The 17,321-nt window shown below is 35.0% G+C and overlaps 8 protein-coding genes across 20 annotated transcripts; 6 read left to right on the forward strand and 2 right to left on the reverse strand.

Annotated features, from left to right (window-relative positions):
• The first annotated feature begins 532 nt into the window (after nt 1-532).
• LOC107265089 lies at nt 533-2,621 on the forward strand. The gene is made up of 4 exons (XM_015734135.2): nt 533-720; nt 782-1,013; nt 1,607-2,329; nt 2,412-2,621. The coding sequence occupies exons 1-3, from the start codon at nt 578-580 to the stop codon at nt 1,691-1,693; spliced, it is 462 nt and encodes a 153-aa protein (XP_015589621.1). The 5' UTR covers nt 533-577; the 3' UTR covers nt 1,694-2,329; nt 2,412-2,621.
• An 87-nt stretch (nt 2,622-2,708) lies between these two features.
• On the forward strand, nt 2,709-3,326 carry LOC107274683. Its single transcript, XM_015754068.2, has 2 exons — nt 2,709-3,023; nt 3,095-3,326. Exons 1-2 carry the CDS (start codon nt 2,866-2,868, stop codon nt 3,237-3,239), a joined length of 303 nt encoding a protein of 100 aa, XP_015609554.1. The 5' UTR covers nt 2,709-2,865; the 3' UTR covers nt 3,240-3,326.
• A 524-nt stretch (nt 3,327-3,850) lies between these two features.
• LOC107275078 lies at nt 3,851-5,214 on the forward strand. The gene is made up of 3 exons (XM_025081605.1): nt 3,851-4,476; nt 4,554-4,797; nt 4,874-5,214. Exons 1-3 carry the CDS (start codon nt 4,400-4,402, stop codon nt 5,099-5,101), a joined length of 549 nt encoding a protein of 182 aa, XP_024937373.1. The 5' UTR covers nt 3,851-4,399; the 3' UTR covers nt 5,102-5,214.
• Nucleotides 5,215-5,304: 90 nt separating this feature from the next.
• On the forward strand, nt 5,305-6,948 carry LOC107274691 (keratin-associated protein 9-1-like). The gene is made up of 3 exons (XM_025081404.1): nt 5,305-5,647; nt 5,715-5,838; nt 5,904-6,948. The coding sequence occupies exons 1-3, from the start codon at nt 5,559-5,561 to the stop codon at nt 6,831-6,833; spliced, it is 1,143 nt and encodes a 380-aa protein (XP_024937172.1). The 5' UTR covers nt 5,305-5,558; the 3' UTR covers nt 6,834-6,948.
• A 137-nt stretch (nt 6,949-7,085) lies between these two features.
• LOC112493879 (small proline-rich protein 2D-like) lies at nt 7,086-8,189 on the forward strand. Of its 3 annotated transcripts, XR_003058805.1 has the most exons (3): nt 7,223-7,334; nt 7,512-7,654; nt 7,728-7,868. XR_003058805.1 is itself a non-coding variant. In XM_025081719.1 (2 exons), the coding sequence occupies exons 1-2, from the start codon at nt 7,222-7,224 to the stop codon at nt 7,888-7,890; spliced, it is 276 nt and encodes a 91-aa protein (XP_024937487.1). In that variant the 5' UTR covers nt 7,086-7,221; the 3' UTR covers nt 7,891-8,189. The 3 variants fall into 3 exon arrangements, 1 of the variants encoding a protein (XP_024937487.1); XM_025081719.1 differs by lacking the exon at nt 7,512-7,654 and having other exon boundaries at nt 7,086-7,334; nt 7,728-8,189; XR_003058804.1 differs by having other exon boundaries at nt 7,196-7,654.
• On the reverse strand, nt 8,114-12,607 carry LOC107264324 (DNA helicase MCM8). 2 transcript variants are annotated; one of them, XM_015732473.2, is made up of 13 exons: nt 11,783-12,607; nt 11,247-11,411; nt 10,921-11,153; nt 10,697-10,829; nt 10,384-10,634; nt 10,193-10,297; nt 9,970-10,125; nt 9,684-9,903; nt 9,229-9,605; nt 9,030-9,157; nt 8,726-8,948; nt 8,459-8,611; nt 8,114-8,371 (listed from the first exon to the last, which is right to left on the reverse strand). In XM_015732473.2, exons 1-13 carry the CDS (start codon nt 11,859-11,861, stop codon nt 8,174-8,176), a joined length of 2,421 nt encoding a protein of 806 aa, XP_015587959.1. In that variant the 5' UTR covers nt 11,862-12,607; the 3' UTR covers nt 8,114-8,173. The 2 variants fall into 2 exon arrangements, with proteins under 2 accessions (XP_015587959.1, XP_015587968.1); XM_015732482.2 differs by having other exon boundaries at nt 9,412-9,605; nt 11,783-12,088.
• LOC107264407 (cyclin-dependent kinase 20) lies at nt 10,238-16,617 on the forward strand. Of its 3 annotated transcripts, none has more exons than XM_025081483.1 (6): nt 10,238-10,253; nt 15,305-15,495; nt 15,574-15,762; nt 15,855-16,091; nt 16,165-16,392; nt 16,459-16,617. In XM_025081483.1, exons 2-6 carry the CDS (start codon nt 15,310-15,312, stop codon nt 16,615-16,617), a joined length of 999 nt encoding a protein of 332 aa, XP_024937251.1. In that variant the 5' UTR covers nt 10,238-10,253; nt 15,305-15,309. The 3 variants fall into 3 exon arrangements, with proteins under 3 accessions (XP_024937251.1, XP_024937254.1, XP_015588125.1); XM_025081486.1 differs by lacking the exon at nt 10,238-10,253 and adding an exon at nt 12,236-12,250; XM_015732639.2 differs by lacking the exon at nt 10,238-10,253 and adding an exon at nt 12,498-12,635.
• Nucleotides 12,500-16,088, reverse strand: LOC107264350 (UNC93-like protein). 8 transcript variants are annotated; one of them, XM_025081253.1, is made up of 11 exons: nt 15,947-16,078; nt 14,783-15,062; nt 14,407-14,682; nt 14,261-14,326; nt 14,064-14,196; nt 13,851-14,001; nt 13,528-13,789; nt 13,244-13,449; nt 12,975-13,177; nt 12,828-12,909; nt 12,500-12,608 (listed from the first exon to the last, which is right to left on the reverse strand). In XM_025081253.1, exons 2-10 carry the CDS (start codon nt 15,051-15,053, stop codon nt 12,840-12,842), a joined length of 1,638 nt encoding a protein of 545 aa, XP_024937021.1. In that variant the 5' UTR covers nt 15,054-15,062; nt 15,947-16,078; the 3' UTR covers nt 12,500-12,608; nt 12,828-12,839. The 8 variants fall into 8 exon arrangements, with proteins under 8 accessions (XP_024937021.1, XP_024937012.1, XP_024937015.1 ...); XM_025081244.1 differs by lacking the exon at nt 12,500-12,608 and having other exon boundaries at nt 12,712-12,909; XM_025081247.1 differs by lacking the exon at nt 12,500-12,608 and having other exon boundaries at nt 12,712-12,909; nt 15,961-16,070.
• Nucleotides 16,618-17,321: the final 704 nt, after the last annotated feature.

Below are 17,321 nucleotides of genomic sequence, written 5' to 3' on the forward strand. Positions count from 1 at the left end.
CAACCACAAATTGGAGTAGAACCTATCAGATATAAAATGTGGAAGTATTATTTGGCTAATCCTAATTAATTATTATATATGTATACTCACTAATGGGAACTGGAAAGAATGGTGGTGGACTATAGGTAAGCGGTGGAGTTGGCAAGACATTACGAGCTTCGTATTTTACTCCTCCAAATTGAATACTAGTAGACAAATTTGGAATAAATTTATGGGGTAAACCATATTTAGTAGGACAGCTAATCCATGGTGAATGATCGTGACTCACGGTGGGCGGTATACATGAAAAACTATAATATGAAACAAATACTTCAAGAACCAACCAGAATTATATTGGCACTCTCATGACTCTTACCTCATCTTATCTCAAAAGAACGACTAAAATTTTAAAAAATGTTCCGCTTTACATAACCTCTTACTTTTTCATCCAAATAGAGAAAAGGTTAAAAATTTAACAAGTGACTCCTACATAATCGATGCTCATCCACACTGTATTTTGTTAAATATTTATATCCGTCAATGTATGATCGAAAATTTTGAGTGTTGAAACGAAAAATTAAAAAAAAATCCTATAAAAATGCCTTGTACTATGGACTATTCAAGGGGATACGGCACAGGGGTTGCTGAGGCGATACATAATTGGGGTTTTTCAAATGGAGTAAGTAACGAGGGCCAAGAAATGCGCCGCTTGAAGTGTCTCTTCGCTAAAATGGATTGTCTGTGAGTAAAAAATTAATATTTCTTAAATTTTCACTGATTATAAAACAATTTTCTTTTGCAGGCGTAGCAATGCAAAAGCTCCTCTATGCGTGAGATACGATTGTCGAAACGATCCAGAGGCCTGGTACGTGAAGCCAAGTCCACACGAATGTAAACCAGCTTGGACATTTCCATCGAAAAGACCTCTTATCACTTACAGTTCTACAGCTGACATCATAGTAGTATCAAATTTATTAGCCGTCGGTGGAGATCTGGCATACCCGATTCCTGGACGTAGTTATATGGCACAAGGTGTAAGTATTTCCCTAGTGTTAAAGACCACCGTGGGTAAACCCGACGATGCCCACGGTCGGTAACACGCGCCGACAGAAGGCAGAGCAGGGTTCTTGGTGGCGCGCGGGAGAGGAGGACCGCCGGAAGGAGTCCTGTGTTCGAAAGTGATAGCGAAACCCGGTAGACGTACGAACCGCGAGTGAGATTGAGTGAGATAAAAGCGAAATAGAGAAACGATACGGATCACGAAAGTCATCGACCCGCATCGAGGCAACGGCCGGCGGATCGAAGGCGATCGGGGCGCGAAGCGAGACCTGTCGGTTCCCTCCGTGATTAGGGATTCGTATCAAAGGGAACCACGAGGCAGGGGGGTGACGAGACCCTTCGCAGGTGCGAAACACCGACGGGTATCTAGCCATCGAGGGCTAACCGTTAGGAATTGTAAACGCCAAAATAAAGGCAATTACGTACTATCATATCAATTACCCACCACGTTTCGCTTCTCTAGCCGGACGACCGGTATCCACGCCATAAAACTAGAGAAAATTAAAAATTGGACATGTTGAAGACACCGATTATTTCTTTAATGAACATACTTCGTTTCTTATTACAGACGGATAAATGGTACAGAAGAGGACCGGATTGCTGTCCTCAACCCAGTTGTTTGGCACCCCAGTGTCCTATACCACGTTGCTGTTGAAGAATTGAAGATTTTTATGACAATATTTAATTTCTCATCTATATTTACAGTAGAAACAAGAATTATTGTGCTGTGTATCCTGTTTATTTCTTAATAAATTTATGCATTTTCTTCCTTATTGTTGCATTTTTGGAGCCGAATTACATAACCTCGAAGATCCGTCAAATTATTTATTGGACCTACAACATACTGTAATTAAGTGGAATTCATTAATTCAAAATTGCTATTGAACTCGTTCTGGTATTTTAATAATTTAATTATGCAAACTGAACTAGTAAGTTTATTTGTTTAGGTTGGCAAGAACGATTGTAACTTGTTATTAAAAAGACAGTAGTAACGTGAATATGGAATAAAAAATTTGTAAACTGTCACAAAAGACGACTACTTCAAATTCAAAATTACCTCAAAACCCTTTGGCTGATTAATTAATTTATAAAATATCGTAACTTTCGACCGATTTAATACACTGTTAGAGATGCCACCGAAAAAGGATAAGGAACAGAAAGATAAAGCTGAGAAAAAGGGAAAGAAGGGCGAGAAAGGGGATGCCAAGGGTAAGAAGAAGAAAGGTCTTCCAAAGGGTGCAGGAATGGGTGGAACTATAGGCATCGTTGATAAACCAGTTAAAATTTGCCCGTATGTATAACGATTGTGCATCAGAAATGCACATTAAAATTGTACAAAATAATTTTTAAAAAATTTTTTTAATGACTTTCAGGCCACGCGGACAATCTTGCCCTCCTGCAATGTGCTGCCTTCCACCCCCACCACCTCCTTGCCCGCCAATATTATGCTGCCCAATGCCAGTATGTTGTCCACCATCAACATGCTGCCCACCCCCGTCCTACCCAAGACCATACTAGATAATAATGAAAAATAATTTTCTGTATCAAAAATTCGGGCAAAATTAATAAACACATAAATAATAGATAAATATATTTTTTTATATTTTGAGGACAATTGAGTCTCGATTTTTGTTTGTTTATTGTCATGGAATGATTTCTAGAATGGAAAAAAAACAAGTGAATAATTTTCAGAACACATTCGTACCAAAAAATGCTAACCTGAATTCGGAGTCTTTAAATTACCTAATAAAAATTCGAAAAATTCTAAATTCTAATATACAGTATACAATTTGAACAATATTTCATTAAAGGAACTCTCTTCTGAAAATGGCAGATAAGAAGAAGGAAGCAAAAGCGTCCGATAAAAAGAGTGAGAAAGGTGGCAAGACCGGTAAAGGGAAATCAGATAAGAATAAGAAGAAGGGAAAAATCATTATGGGCGGTACTATAGGATTACAAATGAAACCAATCAGAGGCCAATATTAGTAAATACAAATGTTCAAATATTCATATATAAATTTTATAAAAATTATTATTAATTTCTAAAAATTTTCAGTAACGTCGTTACTTCCATCGATGCGCCAATGACGTCACAACCACCTACATGTACGTCATACAATAAACCTCCAATATGCTGTCCACCTACTTGTTATTACCCACCAATATGCTGTCCAAGACAACCAAGAAGACGATGCTGCTAATGAAAAACGAAATTCAAACTTTACATCCGATGTAAAATTTTATCAATATTAAATTTCAAAAAGTAAATAAAATCTATAGTTATTTCATAAAAATACTTTAATCGGTAATTTCATATAATTTTTAATCGACTATGAAATCATCTTAGATGCTCTTCTGTATGTCATCTATGAGAACTAATTAAAAAAAAATGTACAAATGATCAAAACCATCAATAATCATTAAACAAATCATTAAAAAAAGCTTCAGTTCCTTTCTCACAATATTTGCACGTGCAATTGTTTCGACCTAGTGCTTTTAACTTCTTAACCTATCATTTTATTGGCTGTTTATTGGCTGGCGCGGCCCAAGCAGTGAAAAACAGTTGTAGGCTGCAGACAGCTGAATGTCTGGGTTCCGGGTTGAGTGGTTGATTATCATTTCGGCAATGATTTAAGCTTGGGGTTCAAAATTATACTATAAATGACCAGATAAGTAAATTAAAGAGTGACGACACTGATTCAAAATATTCGACATAAAAATTTTCAAGAATGGCAAGTATCAGTAAAAATTACGCATTGTAGAACAATACAAAGATAAGTAGTAACACGAAAAATTTCCTATCCACAGAAATCACAAGGGCGAGTTGGGCTGGTAGAAGGAAAAATTTGCATTACAAAATCCCACAACGGTTTGGATCCCAGTGAAAAATATATATCGACGTCATCATGCCCGAAAAATATGAACGCAGAAGAAACTCAAAAAGAATTGGATCCATGTTTCGATGCAGTCAAAATTTCTATTAAAAATTGTAAACGACCTGGTTGCAAGCACAGTACTGAGAAGCGAGCGTGTATCTGGCCACAGCCATGCCCAGCTGATTGCTTCCAGCAATTTCCACCATCCGCAGAATTCCCAAATTGTTTTAAGTGGCCTCTAAATTAAAACATTGTCACCGCAAAATTGTGCATTAAGTTTTATTCGCAGTTCAGCGATCGCATAAGAAAATATGACGACTGAGAAATTCCAAATGAATAAAGGAACTGATAAAGAAACAAAATTTTCTTTCACCTGTCACACTGAAGGACACACTTTTTTGAACGTCATGTAAATTCTCTGTATTCATTCGACACAAATAAATTAACAAGTATATAATCCGATCGCAATTAATATTAAAATCATCATGATGACGGAAACACAGCTTATTGATCCTGCCGATGTAATTTGCAATTTAAAAGCTGCCGTCACGGCTCTAGAATGGTGAGCTTCTCAGGCGCATACAATTATTCTTATAATAATGCCTACAGCGTAAAAGACTTTTCATTAATTACCCACAGTCAGCACCAAATGGAATTACTCAAGCCACAAAAAGAAAACCCACAAAAATCATCACCGTCTATGTACATTATGTTACCCGTGGAGGAGTTACAAAATGACACATGCTCCGAATATAATAATGGACGACTCAACAGTACAAACGGACAAGAAATGGACAAAGAGAGTGTCCATAGCACTTACTGCAAAGAGAACGGAAAAGGAAGTGTGAAAAATAAGAAGGAAGAGGAACGCCCACAATGTATAGTCAGTATCATTAAGTAATGACCATGTTAAAAACGGTTTAATCGATGCTCCTTTTACTTTTCTTCCTACTACGAAGGATCCTCGTAATATGAAATATCCGGAAATGCGTGGAGGCGTTCTGTATACTCGCTGCGGATGCATTCATAGGGATGGTCTTCAGGATTCGTGCCCACTGAGCGAGTGTCAAGGACAGCCAGAGTGTCTTGTCAAGCCATGGGCGATATGTCCTCCTGGAAAATATTATCGAGCAAAACATCCGGAAATATATCCAATGCCGCCAAATGCCAACGCCATCACATACTGACTAGTATAACATTAATTAATAAGTGAAGTATAATATAATCGAGACTAGATTTTATGTATACACCTATAATGATTTTTGACTACCATATATATGAAACAATAAAGAATTTTTATGCAGCATAAAACGGACTTAAGATTTGTTCCTTAGTATATTGACGATCGATATTTACAACGTTATAACAATCGTTGCCCAGGATCTAGGATGTTTTTTTCTTTTGATAAAACATTTTTCAGTTTGACAATAAACGTCATTGGAATTGGGATGATTTCTCACTGATCCCATAATTATCCAAATTTTTAGTAGATGATTCCTTTTGTCTAAATTAATAGTGATCCAGGGGCTCGAGGAAAGAGCCATGATAAATTAAAAGTGTGAAGATAAATAAAAAATTGCTAAAAAAATAGATAAATACTTCGTAAGATTTTATATCTTTTATATTTAATAAAATCGTATAAAAATGCCTTGTGATGGGAAGAATCCAAATTGCGACAGACGTCGAGAGCTTTTAGCACAATTAAAATGTCTCGTCAGCACCATGGAAAGGAAGTATGCATGTGTACGAGATTTTTAAAAAATTCTAATACTTACCATGTGGCCTTTTTAATTATTTTAGAAAACCTTGCGAGTGGGATGAACCACCCTGTCCACCACCTACATGTTGTCCTGTATGTCCACCACCGTCGTGTGGATCTCCTTGTCAACAAGGCTGTTGTCCACCATCCTGTCCTCCTTGCTGTGTGAGTAATACATAAGAGCATCCCTTAATTATATGGTAATGAGATCTGACCAATTATAATTTCAGAGTCCAGTAAAGGCATGCAAGAGTTTCGAATTGCGTGGCAGCATAATGTACCGTTGCGAATGCATCAAGAGAAACGGATTGCAAGACAGGTGCATGATGTTCGACTGCATGGGAAGACCGGAATGCATGACTAAGTTGTATCCAGTATGTGGACCAGGTCGTGCAGCCTTATTGAAACTGACTGACCTTGGTGATCCCGAAGTAGCCCTTAGGAAGTTCTATTGCGCCGATAAAGCCAGGGAAGCTGCTTTGGCAGCTTACTGCAGGCTGAAGTGTGACAGTACATGTTCTGCACCTTGTCCATCTCCTTGTGATCCTTGTTGCCCACCACAACCTTGTTGTCCACCACCACCTTGTGATCCTTGCTGTCCACCTCCTTGCGATCCTTGCTGTCCACCTCCATGCGGTCCTTGTTGCCCACCACCACCTTGTCCTATGAAGCTTAAAATAATTTCGTGTCAACCGCAATGTTGCCCTCCACCTTGTCCACCGCCGTGTTGTCCTCCACCGTGCCCACCACCATGCTGCCCTACGCCATGCCCACCACCATGCTGCCCTCCTCCATGCCCACCGCCATGTTGCCCTCCTCCATGCCCACCACCATGTTGCCCTCCTCCATGCCCACCACCGTGCTGCCCTCCACCATGCCCATCACCCTGTTACCTTCCACCATGCCCACCATGTTGCCCTCCATGCCCACCGCCATGTCCACCATGTTGTCCACCGCCGTGCCCTCCGCTGTGTCCACCACCTGTTTATTGTTGTTCACCTCCGCCTTGCTGTCCACCTTGCCCTCCGTGTGGAACACTTCGAATGGCATGCATGCCATGTCCTCCTCCATGTCCACCTCCATGCCTACCGCCTTGTTTACCTTGCATGCCTTGCTGTCCACCTCCTATTTGTTCAATGTCTTGTTGCCCCACATGCTAAAATTTCAAGGCTAATACTTATTGAAAGACTCCGATCTTTATACTTTTAATAAGCTGATGTATTATATTCAAAATATATTTATAATAAAATATTATTTACACGCAAAAAACTGGCTCTAACTAATATTCAGAAATAAATGATTTCTTATATTAAACGTACATGAATATTTCAAACACAATAGACACTGTAATTAGGCGAGCAGTTGAAAATCGTCCACGGACCACTTGATCGTTGCATTAACCTAAATTCTAAAAAAAAGCACTTCAGTTAAAATTCTCGTGGGAACAACATCCATGAATAATATATGTCATTGAAAATATTCATAAAAATTCTGGGAATAATGAATAAAACTTTAAAAAGTTAAACTAGTTTGATAAAACGAAAAAAAATGTCTTGTCAAGCCTGCAACTCAACTCCTTCCTGTTCTTCACGAATGCTGGCCGCTCCGCCGCCCTGTCCTGCTGGTCCATGCTGTCCACGACCATGTCCACCTTCGGCTCAGTGCGTACCATGTATACCATGTTCACCATGCATGCCCTGTTCACCTTGCATACCATGCATGCCATGTCCACCACCATGCCGAATAACCATTTGCACTCCACCCGTGCCGTGCGGACCCTGTCCTCCAAAATGCATTCCTTACTGTCCTCCCCCATGTCCTTCACCTTGCCCTCCAAGATGTCTCATGAGAGTCGCTTGTCGACCTTTGAAATGGACTCTACCCCTTTAATCAACTCCGAACAATCGAAAGGATATAGAATTGATGGTCTTCGTTGCTGAAATGTCTCAAGCTTGTTGTCTCCTTCGTCCGCTCGGCACAGGTCAGAATCATTCCATTCCATGCCTTTTTCCTATTTTAAATATTATTATGAATTTTCCATCCTTCATTTTTAGATGCACAGTTACGGTACCACCAGCTCCCATACCGCCACCCAAAGTTTACGTCCCCAAGAGGCCATGTTGCAGACCTGGATGTTTCCACAAGCCTCGTCCCTTGTGTTGTCGATACTTATACTGGCGTTTACCATGTAAAGCTCATTGCTTTGAGGTTTGGTAGCTTCTTTTTTTTAGTCGTGAAATCAGCTAGGATGGATTCGTATACCATAATGCCTTCTCCTAACAACGTCTTGTCTTGCATGATATTATAAATGTAAGTTACTACATCACTAATATATACATTTAAAAATAAAAACTAGTATCGCAGTTGACACAGTACTTTTTTGAAATTACTTTTTTCCACATTGGGAGAATATGAAGGAAATGAAAACTAGTGTTTGTCCCATTTTAATTATTTTATAAAAATATAAACTTACTTATTATAGTAATAGTAAACGAATGACTCAATTGCATATTAACTTATACATATTTATTCCTTTTTTTAAGAGGAAACCTTCTTCATTTAATTTTGATATAAAGCCAGTAAAGTCGTCTATCGTTATACCACCGTTCTTTGAGATTTCTTTTAATTCCGTGGCAGAGAAAATACTTTTTTTGTTTAGTTCCGATTCGTTCCGCAATAAACTGATAAAAGCTTGCACCTAAAATTAACAAAATATTTGTACAGAAATATTGTTTTGGCGCCACAATAAATCATACAAAGTATTAAATTAGATTTAAACGTTTACCTTATTCTTTGTAATTTTACCAGAAGTAGTAGAAGGTAAGCAAGAGAATGTGTTTTCATCAGAAACATCTACTAATGTTGCTTTTAATACTTCAACAACTTCTAAAGCATCCGTTTCTGTAGCTTCCGTACGCAGTTCCAACTTTGCTCTAGCCTGGATTCATAATAACAGTATGAAAAGTTATTGATATGCCTCAAAAATCATATTAAAAATATATTAGAATAAACAATAATTAATCAGAGTTCAACTTAAAAATTAAAACTGTACCTCAGTTAGCCTGATGAGAGCTTCTAATTGCCTATGAAAAACCTGTATGCTTCCAAGAACTTGACTTTTCTTACGAAGTTCAAAATAAAAAGTCTTTATTACTTCAGCAGCAGCTGATGACAATTTTGGTCTGACATACTGCCGCGCGTATGAAATATATTTTCTTAAAATTGATTGGGGTATATTATCAATAGTTTCACCATTTGAAACGCTTAACTTCTCCCTGCAATAACATAATTCCATAACACAACCAAGAAACAATATTGTTCCTATACCATGCTTGTTGTATACGAATATAAATCACCTTAAAGTAAAATGCTGGCTCGTCGACGGTTGGCTATTTGAATTACGAAAAGAATTATTCTGATTTCTATTCGCTCTCAATCCCGCGTGTAATGACATTACGTGTTCGCATAAAAACTTGTCTAATACCTGTTAAAAATGCAATAAGAATAATAACCTGACAACAATGAATCAAATCTGTATAGATTAAAAAATTCTACCTGATTAGGACGATCTAGCAGTATGAATACCAAGTCAAATCGCGAAAGAAGTGGTTCGCTCATATTTAAATTTTGAATAACTGTCTTGGACCTGTCATAGCGACCACCGATAGGATTGGCTGCTGCCAAAATTGATGTTCTTGCTGGAAGAGAACATATAATACCAGATTTGGCAACACTCACACTTTGTTGTTCCATAGCTTCAAGTAAAGCCTGATGCTGAGTAGACATTTTATCAAATTCATCGATGCAACAACATCCTTTGTCAGCCAAAACTAAAGCACCGGGTTCAAGAGCAAAATCATTTGTCCCATTTTCTTTTGTGAGAGTTACTGTTAATCCAGAAGATGTACTCGAATTTCCACATATGTAAACACCTTTAATTAGTAATTATATGATGAATTATATTTGAGTATGATTACTTTGTAATCGTTGAATATTATAGTTTTCTATACCCTTTGGTGCAACACGAGCGCAAGCTTGTAACATTTGTGATTTTCCAAGACCGGGATCACCAACAACTAATACGTGAATATCATCTCGCACTTCTGCATGATTACCACTGCCACCGAATAAGCTTAAGATTAACCCTGCTTTAATGATTTCATGACCATAAATATCAGGGCACAATGAATGAACTAATAATTTAAATAAATTAGGTTCGGCATGTACTTCCTGGAAATATTACATTTTTAATAGAATTGGTATATACATGATGTTGAGGGTAATGACGATGTTTACCTTAATTGCATAATAATCCGTTAAATTCATTTCTATGCCACTTGTATGTTTGTTTTGTACTTTGTACTTCTTATTTATTACCGCCACTGCTTCCATGTATAAAGGGAGGGCGTTGGAAGTATTTCCTTTAGTTTTGCCATCATTGGTGCCTGACATCTGCGCCAATTGAGTATTTGAGCAATCAGGAAAGTAAATTGTTAAATATTTTTTCGACTTAGAGTACCTTGATTATTCCAGTCAGACTAACATCGTCTCCTGGCATACACGAATCCACTAAATGATCTGTAAGTTCCACATCGAGCATACGAGGCATCATTCCTCTGTCATTCTATTGGAATAAATGTATTTGTATAATTATTTTAAAATATATTGATATCATAGGCAATTGTATACTATAAACATATGTATTCATACCTGCTCATCATCGAAATGCTCTTGTACTCTAATCATTTGGAAAAGTACAGTTTTTGTATGTGGTGAATCAAGAACTGGTTTGTATTTTGTAACACCACATATATTACATCTTCTTGGTACCGTATAAATTCCATCTGGCTGCTTTATTACTTTTTGTAAACCACATTTTGAACATACAAATACAATCCATTGTGCGAGATGCTTAGATCGAGCTACTCTTATTACACAGCCTCGAGTTGATATCAGTTTTCCTATAAATGAAAAAAATTTTGAAATCATTAAATTTTGTTGACTATATTTATGTATAACATACCATATGAACTTATTTTAAGATATCTTAACGGAATGATTGGTTTGTAGTTTATTATTGTAGCTCGAATCATAGGTAGGTTTGCCAAGATATCTGCAGAATTAGTTGTATCGTCCAGCAATATTTTAACAACTCTCTAAAAATCATAATATAATAAGTTATAAAACCATTTGTATATAAGTGTTATGCTGAAATACTGCTCATATTTGTTTAAAACACTATCATACTTGATGTATTGCTAAGTCAATGCAATTCAAGGTGTGTCTTGGATTATCTCGCAAATCACCATCAAAAGTTTCCCAATTATTTAATAATATTATGTCACTCAGCAACAGGTTAATATCAATATGACATGGTATTCCTGCTTCAAAATTTTCACGAGATATTAATATTTGATGTCTTTCAAGGAAATCTTCTATAGCTTCTAGTTTCTTCACAGTTGAAGAATTCTTCTTGTACTCTAAAATTTAATTATATGTCAATGATCTTAACTTTTACAAGTATAAAAAATTAACAATCAACTTGCTTTTTATTTATATTAATTTGTTCTCACCTTCAGCATGGAAATACAACTGCCAACCACAATAGGGTACCTCAGAATTTCTTTCGAGGTCAAATGTAATGGCATTTTCTTCATGATTTACAGGATTTGCAGAATCTTCTGCCAGTGGTACATTATTGCCAGGTATATTTTTATTAGCATTATTCGTATTACTGTCTAAAATGAATAAGAGTAAGGGTAGAATAAAAGTGTTGTACAAAAACAAATACAAGTACAACAAATAACCTAATATCTTATAAAACGTAATCAGCTTATTGCACTTGGTGTGTTTGAAAACAGAGTCCCTAGTATTTTGCCGACAATACTACAAATAAAGATGTAGTTAATTTGTCATTAGTGCCTACCAAGTGCAACGAGTTGAAAATGTTACTAAAATATAAAGTTTAAAAATCAAATATAAATGTTCGATGATAGATTTAATAACACACTAAATATATATAAAATGATGTTAAAATTATATACAGGAACTTAAAATGTTGAATTATGTTTGTACATCAAAATATTCATATGAGTTTAAAAATACTCACCGGATTCTTTAGAAATACTACGTTTCCTCTTATTATTCCAATAGCGTCGATTATTATGAAAATTTCCTCGGTTACTCATCTTTAAACTTATAATCTACATGTCTATGACCACACCTGATACAATTGTGAATCTTGAATGATTTTTCATATGTAATTGATATGTAATTTAATTTCGAAGATACTGAGGCTCCATCCACCATACCACAGTTCATTGTTTAAACTTGGTTCGACGGTCCGCGATTAGCCAATCAAATTCTTGCATTTTAAAGATAAACGGAGGAAACACAGGAATCGGGCCTGAAGGCACTGGCTGCGTTTCACGCTCACGCGCTTGTAAGCGTTGCTTATTTTGTTCCTTTTGGCGATGTGAGCCCTCACAAACGCCGTCATGACGTCATTGATGGCGTCATAACTCGTGCTCTTAAGCGCTTATAAACGCTTCTTTCGTAGAGGTAGTGCAGCGAAAGCGTGAGTGCTCACAAACGCTTAAACACCTAAAGGAACGTGAACAGTGTTTGTTTGTCATTCGTCGCACAAGAAAACTCAAACATTCATCCATGTTTTTCTCGTAACTATTGCTGTCATTTGCATCCAAGTCGTCGTCTTTATCTTCGTTGAACAGTATATCAAATAATATTAAACTTTGAACGACTACACTTTCCACATTCTCCATCTTTTTTTTTAAATGCTCACGTATATCGATATGAGTTTCTTTTGAACGTCAACGTGATCGCTCGAAACCAAACGAAACGCTTGCAAGCAACGTTCAAAAGCGTGAGCGCTTACAGCGCGTGAGCGTCCAAATGAAATGCAGCCACTGAAGGATCTGAATTTATGCGGAAATTTTATAAATGTAACTCGTCACTCATTCAATAACTATTTAGTTACTTGATCCAAAAATAACAAATGCAAATAATTTGTGACATAAATGAATATTAAGCAAATTTATATTTACATATGTACATGTTTTTTAAATTCTAACGTAAGATACGATATATAGATTCACTTTTGTGCATGCGTTCAATCATTTTAAATTATAACTTACAAATTATATTTTTCAGAATGTTTGACTTATAGATGATTCAAATCTCTCGACAGTTTTGCTTTCTTGTTCGGTCAAATCTTTACTGTAATAATAAAATATTAAACTTAATTATAGTCGATAAGATAACACACAAAGAAATAAACTTACGTAAAATCTTCACGCTCTTTCAGTATATGAATATGATGATATCTCATAGTAGAAAATGATTTAATTTCAGTCGAATATTCAATTTTACCCTCGGATGATTTTTTGAATGATACTGTCTGTATTTTTTGTCCAGGCTCATTATTCCAATCTGACCTAAGATTTGCTCTATGCATTAAAGTTATGTCCTCTTCAGCCGCATTGATCTTATAGATAAAAATTATATAAAAAACTTTTACAGTACTTGACACAAATGAAAACATATATCTTACTTTGTTGTGTAAACCGGATTTGATAAATGGCAATAAAATAACCGTGATTATTGAAAGTAATGAAAGAATTAATAAAATCCACAATTTAACGAAAGTGCCAGAAAATAAAGTTAATAAGACGCTCATTGCGATGCTAATGGACTGCCATAATCCCATTTGAGCATATGCTTCCAGTTCATCTTTAGGAAACAGTACACCATATAGTGCTAGAGTACAATAAAAATATTACTTACAATTACATTTTTACTATGCAGTTTATGAAAGTTGGTTGAGTACGCGTTTACCATGAATTAGACAATCCCAAATAGATGAAGCTAAACTCCAAATACCAGAGATACAATAATAACCGATAGCTTCTATTTTTACGTTTGCCAACAACAGCAACGTTGGTATTAAATAAAGTATTCCAGCTACTAAAAGAATTATTTCCGTATTAACTGTTGATACTAAGGGTGCTATTGATAATGACATCTGACAGTATAAAACAGTCCCAAGAATATATTGGTCCATTCCATCATAACGATTTTTGTTACAACCTATATAAGCCTAAAATAATAATCATTAGATTGATATATGTATAATATGTTTATGACTTCTATTTTTTTACCATTAAATAATCGTATCTAAGAAAAACTTTTTCGTATCCAGAAAATAAAGTCATTGGTATAATTAAACGTAGTTGCTGTGTTTTAATTAAGTTTATTGTCGACATCCACGATCTAGGTTCTGGATCCGCGTTTAATTCTGTCATTGTTAATCTAAAATAGAGTAAACATTGAATAACATACAATAACTAAATGAGAGATCTTGCATTACTTACGTCTGCAAAGGTTTTAATAATATTAACGTAATGACTGATGTAACCAATGCCAAAATAATTAATACCAAACTTGCTATATGAGAAATTTCGCCTTGAGGTGGAATACTCAATTCGGTAACATTTTCATGCTGGCCTACGTTTAATTAACTTAATGTTCATAATTTGTATACAATGTCAAAATTATTACCACGACTTACCATAGTAAAAATTAAGGCCACAATTTATTTTGCTAGTATTTTGATACTTTAAGGTTCGTTTATCGGCTAAATGAATTATTTATTTATATATTGTTTATATAAATTATTATATTCCATATTGATATTTTATATACAATGATACCGACCGAGCATCATAGGTATGTAACAGATAGTCTCAGAAATCCTATATATGGATAAAAATATTCCTGTCATTTGTGTCAAAGTGATTTCTATGCTCCTCCCTGTCACTTTGCACATAATTTTTGCCAATCGAATAACATAAATCTGTTGAATAATGTGTACAATTACAAAAGCTGGCGCCATAAGTAAAGCAAATGCTATTTTGATTTCTATTTGATTGAAGAGTTGCATAGATACGAATATCATATAAAATATTGATCCACAGAATAAAGCTCGCTTCACTGTAAAAGAGAATAATAATAAAGGTGTAAATAGTTAATTAAAAAGCGTTTTTAAATCTTTTTTAGTTTCAAATTCATGAACTGATTAGTAATATATTACATTTAAAACGGGGAAAGATCAATGCAGGTAAAATCGGAATAGTACAAGCCTGTGCTATTTGATAAATCAAATATCCATACAATCCAGGATAATCATATTCGTACATACGTGACATCAATATCACCTTATAGAGCAAATACATCGCCAATTGATTGAAACTCAATAGCGCTAAATTTTTGTAAATATTTCTTTTACATCTCTGTATGTAATCATGCACTGTTATACCACGTTTGGTCGTCTTCTTCTTGCAGGGACAACGGTAACAAATCATTATCTATCACTGGGCAATATAATAAAAATTGAAAATATTGACAGTTTCAAGACAAAAGCGTCATTATCAAACTAGTAAATTTCAACTATTTCTTATAATTTCCTTGTTTCAAGTAATATCGATTAAAGCTTCGAGTTTTTTTAAGGAAGTTATATTTTATTTTACCTGTGAATGCATGTATACATGGTGTTGCTATAGTAACATTAGGAGCGAGTGATATTTTCTTTAATTTTTTTGGTCTAATCTCATAGAAAGAATGGACAAATATACACTAAATGGACGCATTGGAGAAGGTGCACATGGTTTAGTTCTGAAGGCGTATGACACTGTTAATAAGCGAGAAGTTGCTTTGAAGAAAGTATTGCTTAAAAGGATTGAGGATGGGATACCGACATCCGTTATACGAGAGGTTAAAACTTTACAACAATTAAAGCACCCATATGTAAGTTTTCTTATATCAAATGAGATATATTAATAAGGTAATCACTTTATTATTTTCACTAAGGTAAAAACTTTTCAGATTGCAGAATTATTAGATGTATTTCCAGTGGGACTGGACTTTGTAATGGTTTTTGAATATATGCCATCAGGTTTATGGGAGTTGTTGAAGGATAATGATAAACCTTTAAATACATCACAGATAAAATGCTATATTAAAATGCTTTTGGAAGGGGTGGCTTATATGCATGAAAATAATATAATGCATAGGGTAGGAGAATTAACATTTTATAATTTTGAATTGTAGCTTATTAATTTTACATTGCACGTATATTGTCTTTTTGCTTAAAAGGATTTTTTTAGGACTTGAAACCAGCCAATCTTCTAATTAATAGCGAGGGTATTTTAAAAATTGCTGATTTTGGTTTAAGTAGGTTAATGTGGAGTGATAATACCAAACCATATTCACATCAGGTAGCAACCAGATGGTATAGAGCTCCAGAGTTATTGTATGGAGCACGCTTTTATACTGCTGGTATTGATATGTGGTCCGTTGGTTGTATATTTGGAGAAATGCTTAATAATGCACCATTATTTCCTGTAAGCATACATTTATGTCATTCTGGGATTTGATGAACCAAATTTTAGCCATGTAAAGATAATTTATATTTAGGGAGAAACAGATATTGAACAATTAGCAATTGTACTGAGGCTACTTGGTACACCAACATCAGAATCATGGCCAGAGATGACTATGCTACCTGATTATAACAAAATTACCTTTCCTTATCACAGAGGTGTACCATGGGAACATATTCTACCAGATGCTCATTCTGATGCAATCGATTTAATTAAGCAAATACTGGTATATAATTCTGCAAAACGTCTTATGGCTAAACAGGTAATTTCAAAATTTTGTACACTTTGTTATCAATAATGGATTAATAAAAATATGATTCTTTTACAGGCATTACAACATGTATATTTTCATTCTGTACCATTTCCGTGTTCGGTAAAGCAATTACCAAAACCATTGCAAGGACATCGTATGTATTTAAAGTCTAAAGAAATAGATACTAATACAAAGCTTACAATACTTTTTAAGAACTTGTTGAGTGTGGTATAAAAATTGTATATAAAAAAATTCAATATATGTACTCTGAAGATTAAAAAGTTGAACCAAAAGTTTACCTAAACAGATTAAGTCGAGTAACATCATCTCACTTTTCATTATTAGCCAACATTAATAATACATATGATAATAAAAACACATTCTATATAACTGGCATTTATCATCATTACATAAAACGATAAACAAAACATTTACCTCGTGGATTTCTCATTTGTATACGTTATGCAACAATTATTTAGATAAAACAAAGAATTTCCGATAAGACACTTCTATATTGTTTTAGAAAGTTCGGGAAACTTCATAATCGTCGCGCTCAACATTAATCACTAATCACTATACGTATGCTCCTTACATATGCGTATCATCGTAGACACAAACTATGCCAAACTGACGTCACATGTGTCATACTACTATTCGATTCAAATAAAATACTTTGCAGTAATATTTATTATGCACATTATTTTTCAGCGTTTACTCTTTTCGTCTACGAAAAATTTTATTAGGGATAATAGAATTTCCAATGAAAATGACATACTGCAGAAGTAACTAAAAATATAATGGTACAATTATGCTTTTGACCATGGTGACAATTGAAATAGCTAATCAGCATGTAATATTATTTGATATCCCTGATCTTATACATAGTTCATGGATTAGTAGGGCCATCACCATAGCTGCCACTTAAGTGATGTATCTTT

The sequence above is a fragment of the Cephus cinctus genome, unplaced genomic scaffold (genome assembly GCF_000341935.2).
Source record: "Cephus cinctus unplaced genomic scaffold, Ccin1 Ccin1_scaffold0013, whole genome shotgun sequence".
Taxonomy (NCBI): domain Eukaryota; kingdom Metazoa; phylum Arthropoda; class Insecta; order Hymenoptera; family Cephidae; genus Cephus; species Cephus cinctus.